This window comes from Etheostoma spectabile, chromosome 22, assembly GCF_008692095.1.
Source record: "Etheostoma spectabile isolate EspeVRDwgs_2016 chromosome 22, UIUC_Espe_1.0, whole genome shotgun sequence".
Classification (NCBI taxonomy): domain Eukaryota; kingdom Metazoa; phylum Chordata; class Actinopteri; order Perciformes; family Percidae; genus Etheostoma; species Etheostoma spectabile.
In genome coordinates this window covers 2,655,805-2,672,012 of record NC_045754.1, presented here as the reverse complement: position 1 = coordinate 2,672,012, position 16,208 = coordinate 2,655,805, and the positions used below count along the sequence as shown (strand labels likewise).

Here is a 16,208-nt window from a genome sequence, read left to right as displayed (position 1 = left end):
TGTCTTGAGATAACTTTTGTTATGATTTGATACTATAAATAAAATTGAATTGAATTGATGTCATCAGGGTTATCTCGGGTTGTGGCGTTTTACAACAACAATCACACAATAATGGTCACGTTGGTCACACAATTGTAATTTAACAGAAGGCCTTACAGCAGTTTGAAAGCCATGAGGGCTCGCAGGATCATGTGAACTCCTTGTTGATGATTGGCTTGTTGGTCTTGTGTTGTACCCCCAAGCCAATCACATCGTTCGATTTCCATAATGGATTCCCAAGAGACATTTGGCCCAAATCAAGGCAGCAGAGGCCAACATATCCTGACTTTCACTCCCTATGGATCAAGAACCAAAAATACACTTCCCATAATACAATTTGACAGCATCTTTAATCCTCCCTGTCTATTAAGTGTAATATTCAGATCCTTCACTGAAGTAAACATCACACTGTAAAAATACTCTACAATGATACTACTAATTGAAAGCAAGTTAGTAAAAGTATACAAGCATTATCAACAAAATGTACTTAAAGTCAAAGTATTTGATGCAAGAAAATGTCTCCTGTAATTATATAAGGATACATATTACAGTATATCATCAGAATATTCTTATTGATGTGTTTATCTGTAAACAGTATTTTACTGTTGTGGTTGGATAAGGCAGCAATTTTATTTGAGTAAATAAAGCACATTTCACTACAGATACATTTGAACCATTTGAAGTACTCTTGGGTAGTTTCGTCAATTGTAAGGCATCCTATTTTACAAAATCATGACGTGTTTTTTGTGTAAAATCCTAATATGTAAAGTGGAATAGTTACTACAGTACTGTACCTCAAGTTGTAATACGGTAATTGAGTAAATGTACTTTATTCCTTTCCACCACCACATTCCTCCATGCTTACAGTTTGTCATGCAGGATTTCTGTTAAAAACCTGAAGACGCACTGGTCCCAGGGGGAAAAAATTCGAACGCGGGGCCCCTGCGAAGCCGCATACTTGCGAACCGATGATGTCATCACCCCACCCCTTGACCTCTAGCCTTCGACCTCTTCCCACGTAACGGCGTCTCATAAGGACAACAGCGCCTGAGCCCATTAGGGTTACTAGGGCAAAATATGACGCTCCTTATTGTGCTTTACTTTCTTCTCCTACTGACTGCGTGTATACAGCGTGCAAGTTTATGCGCATGCTCGGCCTCTTCTTCTCTGGTTGTTGGTGAATTACTGTAACAGAAACAGCGCCACCTATAGGCCTGGAATAGGGAGTAGCGTGTTGGGTCATTTGTAGATGGAGCCGTCTGGATGCAAATATTCTTTAACCGATGTCAAGGAAGATGTAGGGAGGGGGGGGGGGGGGGGGGGTAAGACCGATGACATCAATAGGGTAATTCTTTTCAGCCATTGGAGCGCTCCTTCTACAGCCACAAAAAGCCATTATTGAGTTGCAGTAATCGGCTGATTAGTACTCCTCGTGACAAGTAAATGGAACCGTTTAACCGTCTTTGGAGTGCTTTTGACAGAGGAGGAGTACTGGTATACTTTGGGATGTCTGACTAGTGTTTTGGTTCCGTCCTGTTCACCTTTCCCTCTGACTAAGATGTTTGGGGTGTGACTCACTCCAGCGAGTGTGTCAGCTACTTCCTGTCTTGAGAAAAAATCCATAGAAGAAGACGGAAGTGCGTCGCTTGGTGGAGAAAAAAAACAACGAGAGATTGACATCTAGTCCTGAAAACATTGTATTGTTGGGTTTTTCAGATTGCGACGGCATGCATTCAACTGCTGTTGAATACTTTGGCTGCCGTTTGTTTCAGGAGTTTCCCCCAAGGGGCCGAGTCAACCTCAAGATAGAGACATGAGAAAATTCTCAGGCTCGCAGTAGGATTTTTTTTGCTGTAAGCCAGATTGTTGTAAGCAGCAGAGTTCACAAATCAGAAACAGGGTTTCCCCTTCAAACTCTGCTCACTCTCGCAGCTCTATTTTTGCGCAGTGTGGTCATTCACGTCTTGGCTGAAATTGATCTCTTCTCTTCTCCCCCAGTATCAGTTGCAATGTAGGCTCCACCTGGGCACTTTTAAAGTGTGTGTGTGTGTGTGTGTAGGTGTGTGAGTGTGTATCTCCTTTAGCTAGATAACTGAAGCTGCAGCTGAGCAGAGTGCCATGGCAGTGATAGTGGGGGTTGCTGGTCTGTGAAAAGGGGAGGAGGAGGAGGACCTCACATTTAGCTGCCGTCCCTCGGGAGAGATTAAGCAGTTTAGTCTTTGCTGTGTGTCTCTCTCTATCACCGCCTGCTACTTCTCCTCTCTATTTGGAGCAGGACAGGGTGAACCTTTTTCCGTCGTCCTCCTTTTGCACTTTCTGTTCCTCTCTTCTACTCTCGTTTCCCCTCTTCCTTTGCCCGCTCACTTTCCTACCACACATGCCCGCTTCTGACACAAGGAGCTCTAGCGCTTACCTCCAGACCTTTTCTATTTTACCCCCCCCCCCCCTCCCCCCCTCCCCGTTCCCGTCCAGCTGATTCTCTTAGCTGACAGCCCAGATGGCACAGAGCTAGTGGGGTTTGTGGTTTAATGTGCCCCCCCCCCAGCTGCACACCAGCCCCTCTGTCCACCCTCGGAGGCTGCTTTGTCTCGGCCGTCCCACTGAGCTGATCCCCTGGTCCTGCGTGGAGCACCATGGAGCTCAACCACTGCTCACATTAATCTCCTAAACGATCCTGGACCTAAGAGGATCAATACTCATTTTCAGGGAGCAGCATGATCCCTTAATGTAGTGGAGGATGGCTGCTTATCCCTCACTCTCTCCCCAACCTCCCCACAGGAGGAGCAGGAGTCAGCGTTACATTCTAGCTCATGGCCCACTTTAGTTAGGACAACATCTCGGTTTTACAGCTGATGCTGTTGTTCAGGAGAATAACACCTAAAGGTCTATTTGTAGCGATGGTCCGATCCCATTTTCTGCTTCCCGAGACCGATTCCGATCCCTGAACTTGCGTATCGGCCAATACCGAGTACCAATTCAACATATATTTTATTATTTTTTTTAAAGTTGTATACTAAAACTTTTCACCGTAAATGTACAGTATCAGTGGCACACACTGAGAGGTTTATGTCTTGACTCAGAGGTCCAGGGTTCAGTCCGACCTGTGAGGATTTCCCTTCTCTCACCTAGCTGTCCTGTCAAATAAAGGCTGAAAAGCCCCGAAAAGCAATCTTTTAAAAATAATAAAGTATTATACTGGCAGCAGTTTTGCCAATAAACTACTGTTTAATTACAGCAAGCATACTGGTTTTTACATTTTATGGTATTTTACTGTAAATAGACATAGTTTATTACCGTATTTTTTGCATTTACAGTAATGTACTGGCTGTAATGTAACTCGCGCTGTTTCCTTTATTTTCCCAAGATGCATTGGTATCAGTGCTGGGCAAAGGTAAATTAAAAGGTGTTAAAAGGTAATTAGTTACAGTTACTAGTTGCTTCTTCCAAAAAGTAACAAAATGTGTTACTCAGTTACAAATTATAAAAGTAGTTACTTCAGAAAGTAACTATTGCATTACGTTAAAGTACTTTTTTAAATGCTCAAATGTGACCCCACCTCCACTCCTTTTTAATGGAACTTAAAATACATGTGCATGTTCATTTATTCAAGATAAATCTGAATATCTTAATGAAATGGACACGTGCAAGAATACATTATTAAGAGAAACTGTACAATAATCTAAACTCTTTTAATGTTGCTGTGGGACAAAGTGAGACTAGCCTCCAATCAGATGCCATGTATGTAGATATTATGTTCATATAGTGGATCCATACAAATAACATAGATGTTTTGGAGCTTTTGATATTTAGTGCTCCTCATTTGGGCTCGCCATAATTGTCTCTGGTTGACTGACTCGCTTGTGTGGTTCATTGTGTCCGACTTTGCGTGCTTTCGAACACCCGCCCAACTCTACCTCTGATTGGCTTACCATGAAATTGTACTCAACCTCAGCCAATCGTCAGAATTTACGCGCTTGTCTCGTGCACGGCCCACTAACCAACGAAGAAAAAAAAGTCTTTGCCTCTCGGCTCAGAGGTCAAGTTGGTCTGATGAAAAATACAACTTCAATTACAGTAACACGCCGCATTTTTCGGCAGTGACGGTAACATCCTTATTAAGATGGGAAGAGTAATCAATTAGCTTGCTCGTCAGTGAAAAAGTAACGCCGTTACTTATAACGCCGTTATTCCCATCCCTGATTGGTCTTAACAGTAAATACCTGTAGTCTGTAACATTCGCAGATAGTGCTGTAATATTACTTTCTCCCAAAATGCATTGCCATTCGCAGTCTGATCCTGTATAACATTAAAACAGTGCGATACTGTGAGATTTTAGCTGTAAATTGATAATCAAAGGTTTACGGCGTAGCCTACTATCCCTGTTTGGATGTGATATATGAGTTGTATCTTTGCTGTTGGCCTTGCTCAGGTTCAACTTTTTATGAAACATGAACAAACGCAAACAATAAATGCCATAGAAATGTCTTTTACTATCCGGTTTGGCAGTAGATTTCTAGAAGACTCTTCAGGGCCAGTAGTAGCAGATCGGTGCATAAACTCCAGTCCTTTCCAACACCGATACCAGCGTCTTAAGCAATATCGGCGGCTCGCAGTACCCTGGCACCTCACTCCTAAACTAATACCTTTGCTAATCAGAGGTCTTAGTTTTGGAGTGAGGTGTCATTTTATGGTTTTAGATTAATGTCTTGTAATTGACTTCTCTGACCCTGCATTCATCCAAATCATCGAGGGGTCATCGGGATCCAACAACATACCCAGCCCCATGAATTTCTCATTTGCTGGTGTATGAATTTGCTCCAGTACAAAATACACCAGGATTTGCCAGAAAAAATAAAATCACCCAGTTTTACGCCAGTAAGCACAGCGGAGATGTCTTCAGGCTATTTCGAACGAGTAGTGGTCGTATAATTGTTATTCTTTGTTTTCCACAGACGCTGAAAAATGACTTCATGCTAATAGCGGCGTGATCCAAGGAAAATGGGAAAGATCTGTCTTTCCATTGGATGACAAGCATCCAATTTTTCCAGGCTCGGTGTGCAGGAAGCGCCGCTACGACTGCACGGCTAGCCGAGCGTCTCATCATTGATCTTTTGCTGATGCAGACTGTTTCTGGGGCCTTTTTCATCAGGGAAGGCAAAGACAGAGAGAGAGAGAGAGTGGGCACCCTCCCCTCACCATGTCCCGCTCAGGCAGGCTGTCTATTGGTGGAAGAGGCCACCTGGAGCAAGTTTGGAGGTGTTGTTTATGCTAAAGCTATTACTCTCTGTCTGGGCAGCCTGCCCTGCTAGCTGGACTGCTTTACAGCTACTGAATTATTCAGCCATCCTATGTATACAAGCTGTCACACGTAGCTGAAAGATAGGCCGATTGTCCAATTCAATTTTATTTATGGTGTCAAATCATAACAGACATTATCTGAGGACACTTTACAGTTACAGTAGGTCTAGACCAAACTCATCATTTACAAAGACCCAACATTATCCAAAGAGCAATGAGGATTTTGTTACCTCAAGCCTAAATACTTGATAGGCAAATTTATATCAAGGCTAGATGGTGTATATATATATATATATATATATATATATATATATATATATGGTTACAAAATGAAATCTTGGAACTGTAATCTAAACATATCCTGTAGAAAGACAGCAGTCAAAGTGGTAACTTCTGCTAGCTCCTTTAAACAATCCCAGTAATAATGAAATGCCATGGCCTCATTTAACAATCAAGACCGGGCTACACAGTCTAGCTGCCACAACAGATTGAATGGGGACAACATTTATGGGATCTGAAGCAACATTTTATTCATTGCTGAGTTTATAAACTTCATTTTTTGCCTGTCACTATAAGTTTCCAGAAAAATTCACCTCAAACACGTGATCCTGGATTTTATTTCATTTCTATTTACACAGAGCCAACTGTGTAAATAGAAAATAGGTGTGTGTGTGTGTGTTTGTGTGTGTGTTTGTCTGCACTCACTTGGCTCAGGAGAACAGCAGGGTTTTTCTTTAGGTGGAGGATCGAATCAGTGATGACAGTCCCATGACATCTTCCTCTCTATGACACACACACACATACACACTTTGTCTGCTGAATTTCTATCCCACTCTGCCACATATGCACACACACACACACACACACACACGCACACACACACACACATATATACAAATGATGTAAACAACGGATCTGTAGGTAACAAAATGGCATACTTATGTCAGAATCAGAGATTTATCTTCAACCAATTACTTAGGCTATGGTGTGTGTGAGCAGAACAACATTACCTTTAAAAAAAATAGTTATAGTGTGTGTGTGTGTGTGTGTGTGTGTGTGTGTGTGGTGTGTGTGTGTGTGTGTGTGTGTGTGTGTGTGTGTGTGTGTGTGTGAACAAAACAAACAAAAATATAAATAAATTAGATACAGTTGGTAGTTTTTTCATGTAAACAATGTACATCCCCTAACCACTATCACCTAGGTCTATACCTTTTACCTACTATAAAAAGACAGAAAGAAATGCATGCCACATTAGTAAACGGCTGGGCAGGTACAGTGCGCATGCAGTCATCCCTCTCATTCCTGTACTACATACTATGAATGGTCGGCCTACTGGCAGCGTGGGTTGGGGAGGTGCGGGAAGGTGATGTCGTAAAGCTGAGTGTCGTAAACCAGGTGCGGAGAAGGGGAGGTGAAGGGGAGGGAGGAGAAGGAGGAGGGGGAGAGGGGGTGAGAGAGGAGGTGACTCTCCGGCAGCATTTAGACACAACGAAAGGATCATGGCGGATGGCCCCAGGTGTAAGCGCAGAAAGCAGGCGAACCCGAGGAGGAACAACGGTGAGTTAAACTACTTCCGACGCGGAGCTTTTCTTTCGGGGAAACGGTCTTGAAGCTGTTCTGTCTCCCGGTAATTTCACCGAAAAGTTTGGCAGCCCATAAGTCCGGTTTTTAGTAACTGAAAGTGCTGGGAAGTAGCAAGTGAGCGCTGTAGCCTATTACAGCCCTATGTGGTGTACCGTTATACCTGGGTCGCGTCTCTCCCTCCGCCTAGCGGTCCGCTGCACCGGGGACCGTTATACGCACCTCACCCTGTTATGAGTGGACCAGCTTTTGTCTGCACTTTATACTTCTTTAGTAATTCAAAAACACTTTGACCCTCTTTATAGACTCTGCATTCATTGATTTTGTTTTATTCTGTCGAGTTTTTGAGCCCACCACAAAACTCGGACCTGTTTCTGTGGGGGAAACGGGCTACCTGATTGTTATTGCGGACCTCGATAGACGGCTTGTTTTTAACACTTTGGGTTGGGGGGGGGGGGGGAAACACGATATGTAGCCTAGCTTTGCTTTTGTCAAAAACGACATGGACGTCGTTTGTGTTTGTGAAACACAGAGAACACAACTGTTTGGTTTGTCCTTCTCTTTTGCTCACTCATAGCAGGTAGCGACAGGACACTGTTGCTGCACCACAGGGGCTGACAAAATTCATTTTTCCCGGTTTAATCCTGCCCGCTATATGATTCGAATTAGCTGTATAACATCGACGACACCATTACAATGTTTAAAAGGCAGAAAAGAGAAAAAAATTGCGTGTTGTTGTACTGAAGCACGTTCTGGGCAGGTCTCTTTTTTTCCCCCTTCATCCTCCAACTTATTTTAGTTTTAGTTCTGTGCTGCTCAGACTGTTCACGTTGAATGTTTTAACACGGGTCTTTGGTTGTAAAGTAACGACAGAAAGCCTAGGATAGCAACACGGTTGGGGTAACAGAGGTTCCGGAGAACGAGGAATATCTCACGCGCTGTTAGTGTGAGCAGGGAGAGCGCAGCCCATATAAGGGCAGCGGATCCTCTCCAGTCGCGCGCTGGGAATCCTGATTCTTGGACGCGAGCGAACCTTTAAACACACTCCGTTTTTCTTGTCTATTCTGTTATTGCTTATTTTAATACATCCCGGATACTAATAATACAAGTCGAGAGCCTAAGCAGGCATAAACTGCGTTTCGGTATGCGAAGCTCAACGGGATTTCACCCACCTTATTGTGCTTGTTGTGCTGTGTGTGGTGTGTTGGCTTTATGGTTAGCCTACAAAGTAGTTTACAGGGCTCTCTACAAGGCTATATTTTGAAATCTTCTACTTTTTTTGTATCACACGCGTAAGCCCACATGGTAATTTAGCTTAATTTCAATGTAGGCTAAATCTAATGGACTTTTGCGAGTTGATAACGTCTGTTTTTCTTGCTACGTAGCCTATTCATGTATTTACGTTGTGAGCTGTTGTGAATCCTTAGAGCGACATCTTTCACGGCCTTTACTGTTTGTAATTAAGCCTTTTATGTGTTGTCTATCAACTCGTGTTCATGTATTGAGCCACCCAGTGTCTCTCAAGGGAACTGGGGCAACACAGGAAATTCTGCGTTATTTCTGTCAAAAGAAAACCTGCGATCACACAGACAGGCTATGGGATAGACGGAGTAATAGTAATAGCCGCTACTTTCTGTGATACTAAAACCAGTATTTCGTCTAAGGAAAGGCGACCAAACGGTGTTTTCGTGTTCATTTTCTGTGGATATGTATCTGATGAGTGAAGAGTGGCATGTTTTGATGGGTGCGATCGATGCTTTCCACTGTCATGTCGTTCCTTCATGGGGCGTGTTAAGCCATGCATTCCCTCCCTGGAGCGTGTGTGCAGTTTAATGAGTGCAAGGTATGGACACACCTTAAATAACGGTCCTACTGTCAAGGTGTGGACATGTCTCTGCCTTGTGATAGAAAGGGAGTCAGTTTGATATCACTCTTAAAAAAAGACTTGTCTACCTGTCATTTGTTGCTTTCTTTCTTTCTTTCTCTAACTTAACAGGGTGTTATTAAATAATGACACAGCCCTAGCCTATTGATATTTAAAGTCACATCCTTAACCAAACAGATGTGTTCCCCCTGTTACTTTGCCTCATTTGCATTTGCTTCAAAGAGCCGTCAAGGTCTGCTTTTAAGTCTTCACTTCCTACCACCTTCCTGACAAGGCTGGGCATCTATCATGTAAATCAACATCTCTGCATTTTGAGTTCCTCAGTAAAGCTCGATTAAAGGCTGGTGTCGGTTGCTCGTTGTCAAACCCTTTGGTTTTGTTACAATTTTACAAACAAGTTGGCATCTTAATAAACCAACTCCAGCCTAATGACTTACTTTTTCACAATGAAAAAAAAAAAGTTTCATTAGCCATTGCTTGGACTCTGACAGATTAAGCGAGCCCTTAAGTTGTGCCTGGCCTGCTATGGTCCCTGGCGAGCAGGGCGAGCTGAGATCAAGGTGAGCCCCATTCCCTGCTGTAAACAGAGAGGCGTTAACAGCCTGCGGGACGACAGGTGTTTGCAGTCGGCGGGATACTACAGCTTCCTTTTGTCGCTTCCCCTCAGTCGGCTCCCCTAAGGAACAGCAGCCGTACCCTGCAACGGTAATTTAACACGCCAATTTGGGAAAAGAGGAATGCACCCGGTGGTAACATTCTTTGCAAAAAATAAACAGGGCTGTGCCGGGACAGCTTTGTACCCAGGCTCAGTGGCTGGGTTACAGAGACACCTTGAAACGGGTGTGCATACAGGTAGCTATAGAATTTCTATTTGTTTGACAATACCGCACATTTGTCTCATCCTCTAATCCCCCCACCCTCCCTCTCTCTGAGGCATACTCGCACACACTTGCACCTTGGTGAATCATCCATCAAATAGGGAAAATTAGGCTTGGCGCTTGGCAACAACTCATGTAATGTTGAAGAGCATGTTTATTGGCCCGGTAAAACTATACTTAAACTATGCTTAGTGCCCTGGACTCACTCAGCCTGTCTAAAAACGATACAATCCAACCACATGCTGTAAGTTTGTGGTTGAACAATAAAAAAAAACAATGGTTTAGCTATAGCTACAGTTTGTTAGGTGAAACAAACAGTGTTATGGGCGAGAGTGAAGGCTTCGGAGGAGGTGGGGATTGGCTCTGACACTCCACATGCCACTTGGATGTTTTTAAAAGACATCTGTTTACATTTAAAAGGTCCACCCCTGTTGTGTGAAGAGTTTAGCAGAGGAGGAAATTTTTCATTTATCTCACTGCTTTTCACCAACTTCCTCAGCAGCTTCATTTAAAAGTGCCAAGTAAGAAGAAAATCCCCCCCGCCTCCGCTCTCTCTCTCTCTCTCTCTCTCTCCTCCTTCCAGAACTTGTCCTTTATTTTGAGGGGTTAAGACACAGTAGCCAGGGGTGCTGTTGATTGCCCCCTGACCTGGGCACCCATGCGTGCCTAGAGTATGACTTCACTTTCCCCCCCCTGTGCCATTGTGAGGCTTCCAGCATGTCCAATTGTGTTTGTGTTAAAGTCTGTTCAATGAAAAGGGAAGAGAGGAGGAGGAGGAGGGGGTCGTGGGGGGGGGCTGCAGCTTTTTTCTCCACTCCCTCCTCCTCTCCGTCCATTCCTCTCTGACCCCTAAAACTGTGGGCTTCGCGTTCCCTGTGGAGCCGGGAGGGGGGATGGAGAGAGAGAGAGAGTTGGTGAGAATTGGCCGAGGTGACTAAAGAATTTTACAACAGGTGACAACTGGGGGACTGGTGCTGGCAGATGAAAAGCTCGACACACATGGCAGCTATCTCCCAGACCGTCACAGATTTTAGGGTCAAAACCATGTGATGTACAGGATGTTTTGCACAAACTGTACATCAGCAAAACAAGATATAAAATTACTTTTAGATGCAAGTAAAGATCAAAACTTTTTAACTTTTTTTTTTTATCAACCCATCTGGGAAAGAAAAGTTGTGTTTCTGGATAAGCTTCATCCCTCAACATGTCCATCAGGGTGGGAAAAGGCCTGTCCTCATCTGACCATTCGGCGGAATAAAAATGAAGTGATGTACGACCACACTCCCACCCCTGTTAAGGCAGCTTAATGATTAGCTGCTCCCATGGAGGCTGAGAGCATTAGCCTATAAAAAGGTGCTCTCCCTTCGTAAAGAAGGAGTTTTAAACCCAGAGTCAGTTTCAGTAACCCCCTTAACTGCGCTTGGATGTGCTTTATTGGGGTTTGTGTGGCTGAATGCTTAAATGAACCATTGTGTGTTCAGGCCTTAGTGAGAAAGCCTGAGGAGAAAGAGCCTAGTTACCTTTGCAGTTTGCCTGCTCTACCTCATACACTTTCAGTGGCAGAAGAAAAGGCCCATTCAGCGGGTCCGGCATGGGGAGGGAAAGCCCTTTTCACACTCGGCTTGTGGGAAACTTCTCCTCCATACTGTGCATGCCATTTGCATATGACCCATTCTTTTCCCAAAGGTCCCCGTGAGGGAGGAATCCGCGGAACGTTCGCAGAATTCATCAAAATCCCTCTCTCACGCAGCCCTCCGGCCCTCAAGAGCCCGCTTTGCAGCACTCGTGTTTGACATTTTTGTCTCGGCAATGTGGCTTGCGTCTGCGTCACGCTTGCTCGCTTTAACGTTATCGCCGACGCATCCCCGTGGCATTTATATGTCCCGTGTATTTTAAAAGTGGAAATGTGCTACCCAGTGTGCTATTTTTAATGTCAGGGTGAAGGCTTAATTTGGCACAGCAGGCAGGAGTTTCCCCAAATCCCCAACATGGGCCATGAGGGGTCCATCTGCATGACAGGACAATGTGATGGGGTCGCACGCCTCGGAGGCTCCCTAACTGACGCTGACGCAGCCATCCGCAGATCGCCCAACACTCTCCCTGTAAGGACAAAAATATTGAGCACAGGGGGTAATACAGGGATGAGGCGGCAGTGGGAGCTTGTAGCGACGCATCAGCTCAGTGAACTGAACAAAAACACAACCGTTGCTCTGGGGCAAAATTTGCGCCCCCCCCCCCTCCCCACCCAGATTAGCAGCTTGAGTTGCTTCTCGTCAGTGTTTCAAATCATGTAGGTACTGGTGTAACCAGGACTGCTGCCTTTATGCAACACACCACGTGGTGCAGCATCCATAGCGACATGCCTGTTGTTGTTGAAGGAGTTGTGTTGGTCTGTAAAAGCTCTGACAGCCTTGACCCTAGACACTGATACTGACACAGAGAGTGGGGTAGGCAAGTGTTTGTTGCAGTGCAATGTAGGGAGGAGAGCTTAGTTAAGTGTATCATGTGAGCTAACTGAGCAGAAAGCCTCCTCTGCCCTCCTCTCCTTTCGTGGCTCCAAAGCAGTGAGTCATGGGCAGACAGGTGTGTTTGCAAGATGACTTAGAGCTCACAATCTCTCCAATGTTCTCCTTTTCTTTTCTTTTCTTCTTTTCTTTCACATCAACTGTCCCTTGATCCCTCTCGGCCTCTCCCTCCTTCTCAGCCCCTCCCCACAAGTGTGGGGGTGAGAGATAATATTCTTAGTAGTGTGTGTATACTTGAGGGAGAGATTACCTCTAAATTGCCATCCAGGCGGAGGTAAATATTGTGTATGGTATGCCCAGTGCTGCTTGCTGATGTGTGTTTTTAATCATGTATTTGGTGGCTTCTCTTCAGGTCCACAGTGAGTCCCCCCCCCATCATCACCACCGCCACCTCCTTCTTTCCCTTCCCGCCCATCTATCCCCTCCCCTCCCTTGTGGTCCTCAGTGGAGCGGTTAATGAAAAAGACTGGACTGACACAATAGGCAGAAGGCGGGCCCGGTAAGGGGCTCTTAGGCCAGCTTGTGTTTATGGCAAAAACCCATCAGGGCAAACCTCTGCTGTAGCCTCACTGCAGACCACCTGACTGTCCGTTTGTGTCTTTTTGTTGTCTTGTTTTTGACACAGATGTTGGATGTCTAGTCCGTTTTTAAACGTGCTTGACCTTACTATAGTCTCACCGTGTCACCGTCTACAGGGATTAAATTAGATGGCATCAGATGAGGAGTAATCCGCTGCCGTGTATTGTGCCTTGAACACAGCCTAGTGGCTGGCTTTTTGCCAGTCCCTTATGATGACCATATTGATTTTCCTCTCCGTAGCACACAGAACTGATAATGGCCTTCCTGCGGGGTTATGCATTCATATTCACATACCGATTCCAGTTGCACAGCCTGACTGTGATGTGACTGACAAATCAGTGCCCCTCTCTGTCCCCCTCGTCCGTGTATTGAGCCAGCTAGGCTAAGCTAGCCCTGTGACAGCTCCGGCATAAAAAAAAGAAAAGAAAAAGAAAACCCTTAGTCACCCTGTTTGTTACTCCGAGAGAAGGCCAGCTGCTATGTTGAATGTCAACATGGATAAACATCCACACAGGATTAATGAGAGAAGAATGGTCAGCCTGAAAACAGAGGGGAGGGCAGAATGGAGGGAGGCATGGAGCATCCGCATCGCCCCATTTAACTCATGAGTGTTTTGTAGGGCTCCCCATGACCCCGCCAGCGTGACCCGACCAAAGGAGGCAGCCAAGCCTAGACACGCTCATTGGCTCATCAGTTATAAGACACGAGATACATACAGTATGTCTTTGTGAATGACAAATACAAACCAGTGCATGAACAAAAGGCAAAGGAAGGAATAATGCTATGTACAGCTGTATATACTGCATATGCTGTCAATCAATTCAATTTTATTTATAGTATCAAATCATAACAAGAGTTATCTCGAGACACTTTACAGATAGAGTAGGTCTAGACCACATTCTATAATTGATAAAGTATAAAGTCCCAGATTCTAGTAATTCCCCCTAGAGCAAGCATAGCATAGCATTTCCAATATGTGAGTCATTTCTTTTATTAATTTTATTGTTGTTTAAATAGCCAAGCTACTGTCAATAGCAGCCGTAATTTTTTTATTTAATCACCCCAGATTTGAAAAAAAAATGACAGCCCGCAAAACTATGACGTACACCACGGCGTACACTACATACACAATGGTGTACTAGTGACGAAGTGCAGACACCGTTGCCAATTATAAGATTTAGCCAAATGATTTAGCCAAAGTGTGGAAAATAATGTTGAGGCAGTTTCACACGGCGTACGCTATGGCGATCAGCTGCAATCCTACAAAGGTACTATCCGCCATGGAAACGAAAAGAGAAAAGTACCCCCGGCCGAACCATGCAGTGGATAAGAGCCCTACTGTACGTTACTTGACTTTTGACTCAAAGAGAAACCAACAGGGCTGGCCTGTCACTGAATGATGCATTCATCTAATCACTGCTTTAAAAAGTTTATTATTCCCTTGTTACATCACTCCTCACTGTTTCTCACTTTTACCAGCGAGAAACATATGATTCACTATTTTTTTTAAATTGAATTTTATTTATTGTTTTATTTTTTTTTGATATTACAAAACTTAATTTTAGACATTTGCATAAGCTAAGACTTCTGTCAACTCCTTTCTAGCACCAAAACAATTGTGTGTAGGTATGTTTTTACAAGAGATTTGAGACATTTCAAAACAACTTTTCCGCTTTAGGGCTACATTTTATAGGGTGCAAATGTGGGCATCACTAGACTGAAAGCTGGGTTAGTTTGGAACATTTGGATATATGAAACACATTGGTATCAGGTTTTATGCAAATATCCTTAAAAGGGGAATTCAAGAAGAAATGTCAAAATGCCGTGAGACCTCAGAGGGTTAATGACTCTGGGAAGTGGAATTAAGCCAGTGACCTTTGACCCTTACTCAGCCCACCTGTCTGTCCTGGCTCGGCCCAGCGCTGCCAGCGTCCAGGTGTTTACAGTCCAAACATACTGGGCCCTCCCCAAGCACGTTCCACAAACACACAGCGTGCGGGTGGAATGTGTGTGTTGTACGTACCAAAGGGAAGGATGTGGATAGATGCCCTCGGATGTCCGTAGCCAGGCGATCGTACATCTGTCTTCTTAATCATGCTGACAGGGCCCTCCCCTCTCTCGTTACACTGGCGCCGGCGCTTTTTTCGCCTGCGAGTCAATGAAGCGTGGCCTTTAATTGATCCTGCCCGGAGTTGCACGACGCTATCAATTAGTGCTTGCTCCTCACATGTTTGTTTGTCCTGCCGTCCCCATCATAACACCCATACACCCATGAGTAGTTGCGTGATCTGTTAGCTGCATGCCAGTGTGCTTAGGACATCAGCAAAGCCACACGATACTGCCCCCCCATCAGCTATTTGCCTCCGCTTTCCATCGCTGACCCTCTAATTCTTTTCTCATTAAGCGTCTCACTTCTTTGACTCCCTATGTATTCTTCTTTTTTTTCGCTATCTCTCTTTCTCCCATTCCTCTCTCTCGCTCTGGCAGCTGCCTTGGCTCTGATTCTCCCAACACCAGCAGGTGCTGTAGGCATGCAGCAATTCAGCTGTACAGCACTCATAAATAACACCTGACAAAAGTAGGAGAGAGCCAAAGCTATAGCGAGAGAGAGAGAGAGAGAGAGAGAGAGAGAGAGAGAGAGGGCGAGAGGTGGAGATTGAAAGTTTCCTCTGGCAGGAGAACAGGGTGTGGCCCACGGTCAAATGCTGGCCTTCTCAAGAAGGACATGTTCAGAATGGAGAATGAAAACGTGAGAGCGGAAGAGAGAAAAAGAAAGAATGTGAGCTTTCTTTTCACTGTAAATGTGTGAATGTGGTGCTTGTTCTTCTGAAGTTTGGGCTTCCCCTCAGTGCCAACTTTTCAATAAACCCCTCATGCAAATGTCTCGTAAATGGACCTTTTTAGACCCAAGGCCAGCACTTAGTGACTGGATTTGAAGGAAGGGAGCGTTATCTTTTCTTTAATTAGGATGTAAGAGCTCGGTACAATGTTAATTGTGCTCTAAAAGCAAATGAAGAGGTCAGGAAAGGAATTGTATGCACATTTTTATAATCGTCGTCAGTAATGAACCAGCACTCGGAATAAATGAACCCATAAATCAGCCCCGATCAAGGACTATTAATGAACACAGCTCATATTCAAGTCGGGGCTGTCTCTTTGTCATGTTACGCTCTCCAAATCCAGCGACCCCAGAAACACATCCTGTCTCATCAGAAGCTATCGATCAGCGTCTCAGGGCGAAGGTTAGTTTGTCATTTTCTCTAGCCTCACCGTGAACAAAACCAGGAAGTGTGTGAGAGATTACGGCCCAGGATGCAACCTGAAAGCCCCTTTATCTCTGTGAAAACAAGAGGCTTCCTGCGGCCCTGCTCCCATCCAGGCCACCTTCCCCTCCTTCACCTACCCGGCCCCCAGCACCTGTGG

General features: G+C 44.7%; 1 protein-coding gene across 1 annotated transcript in view; it reads left to right on the top strand.

The window, feature by feature from the left end:
• The first annotated feature begins 6,756 nt into the window (after window positions 1–6,756).
• Window positions 6,757–16,208, top strand: part of zeb1b (zinc finger E-box binding homeobox 1b) — a 55,987-nt gene continuing 46,535 nt past the window's right edge. The window contains exon 1 of the mRNA XM_032503369.1: window positions 6,757–6,894. Within this exon, the coding sequence (XP_032359260.1) occupies window positions 6,837–6,894 (58 nt within the window). The 5' untranslated portion in view covers window positions 6,757–6,836. The remainder of the gene's footprint in view (window positions 6,895–16,208) is intronic.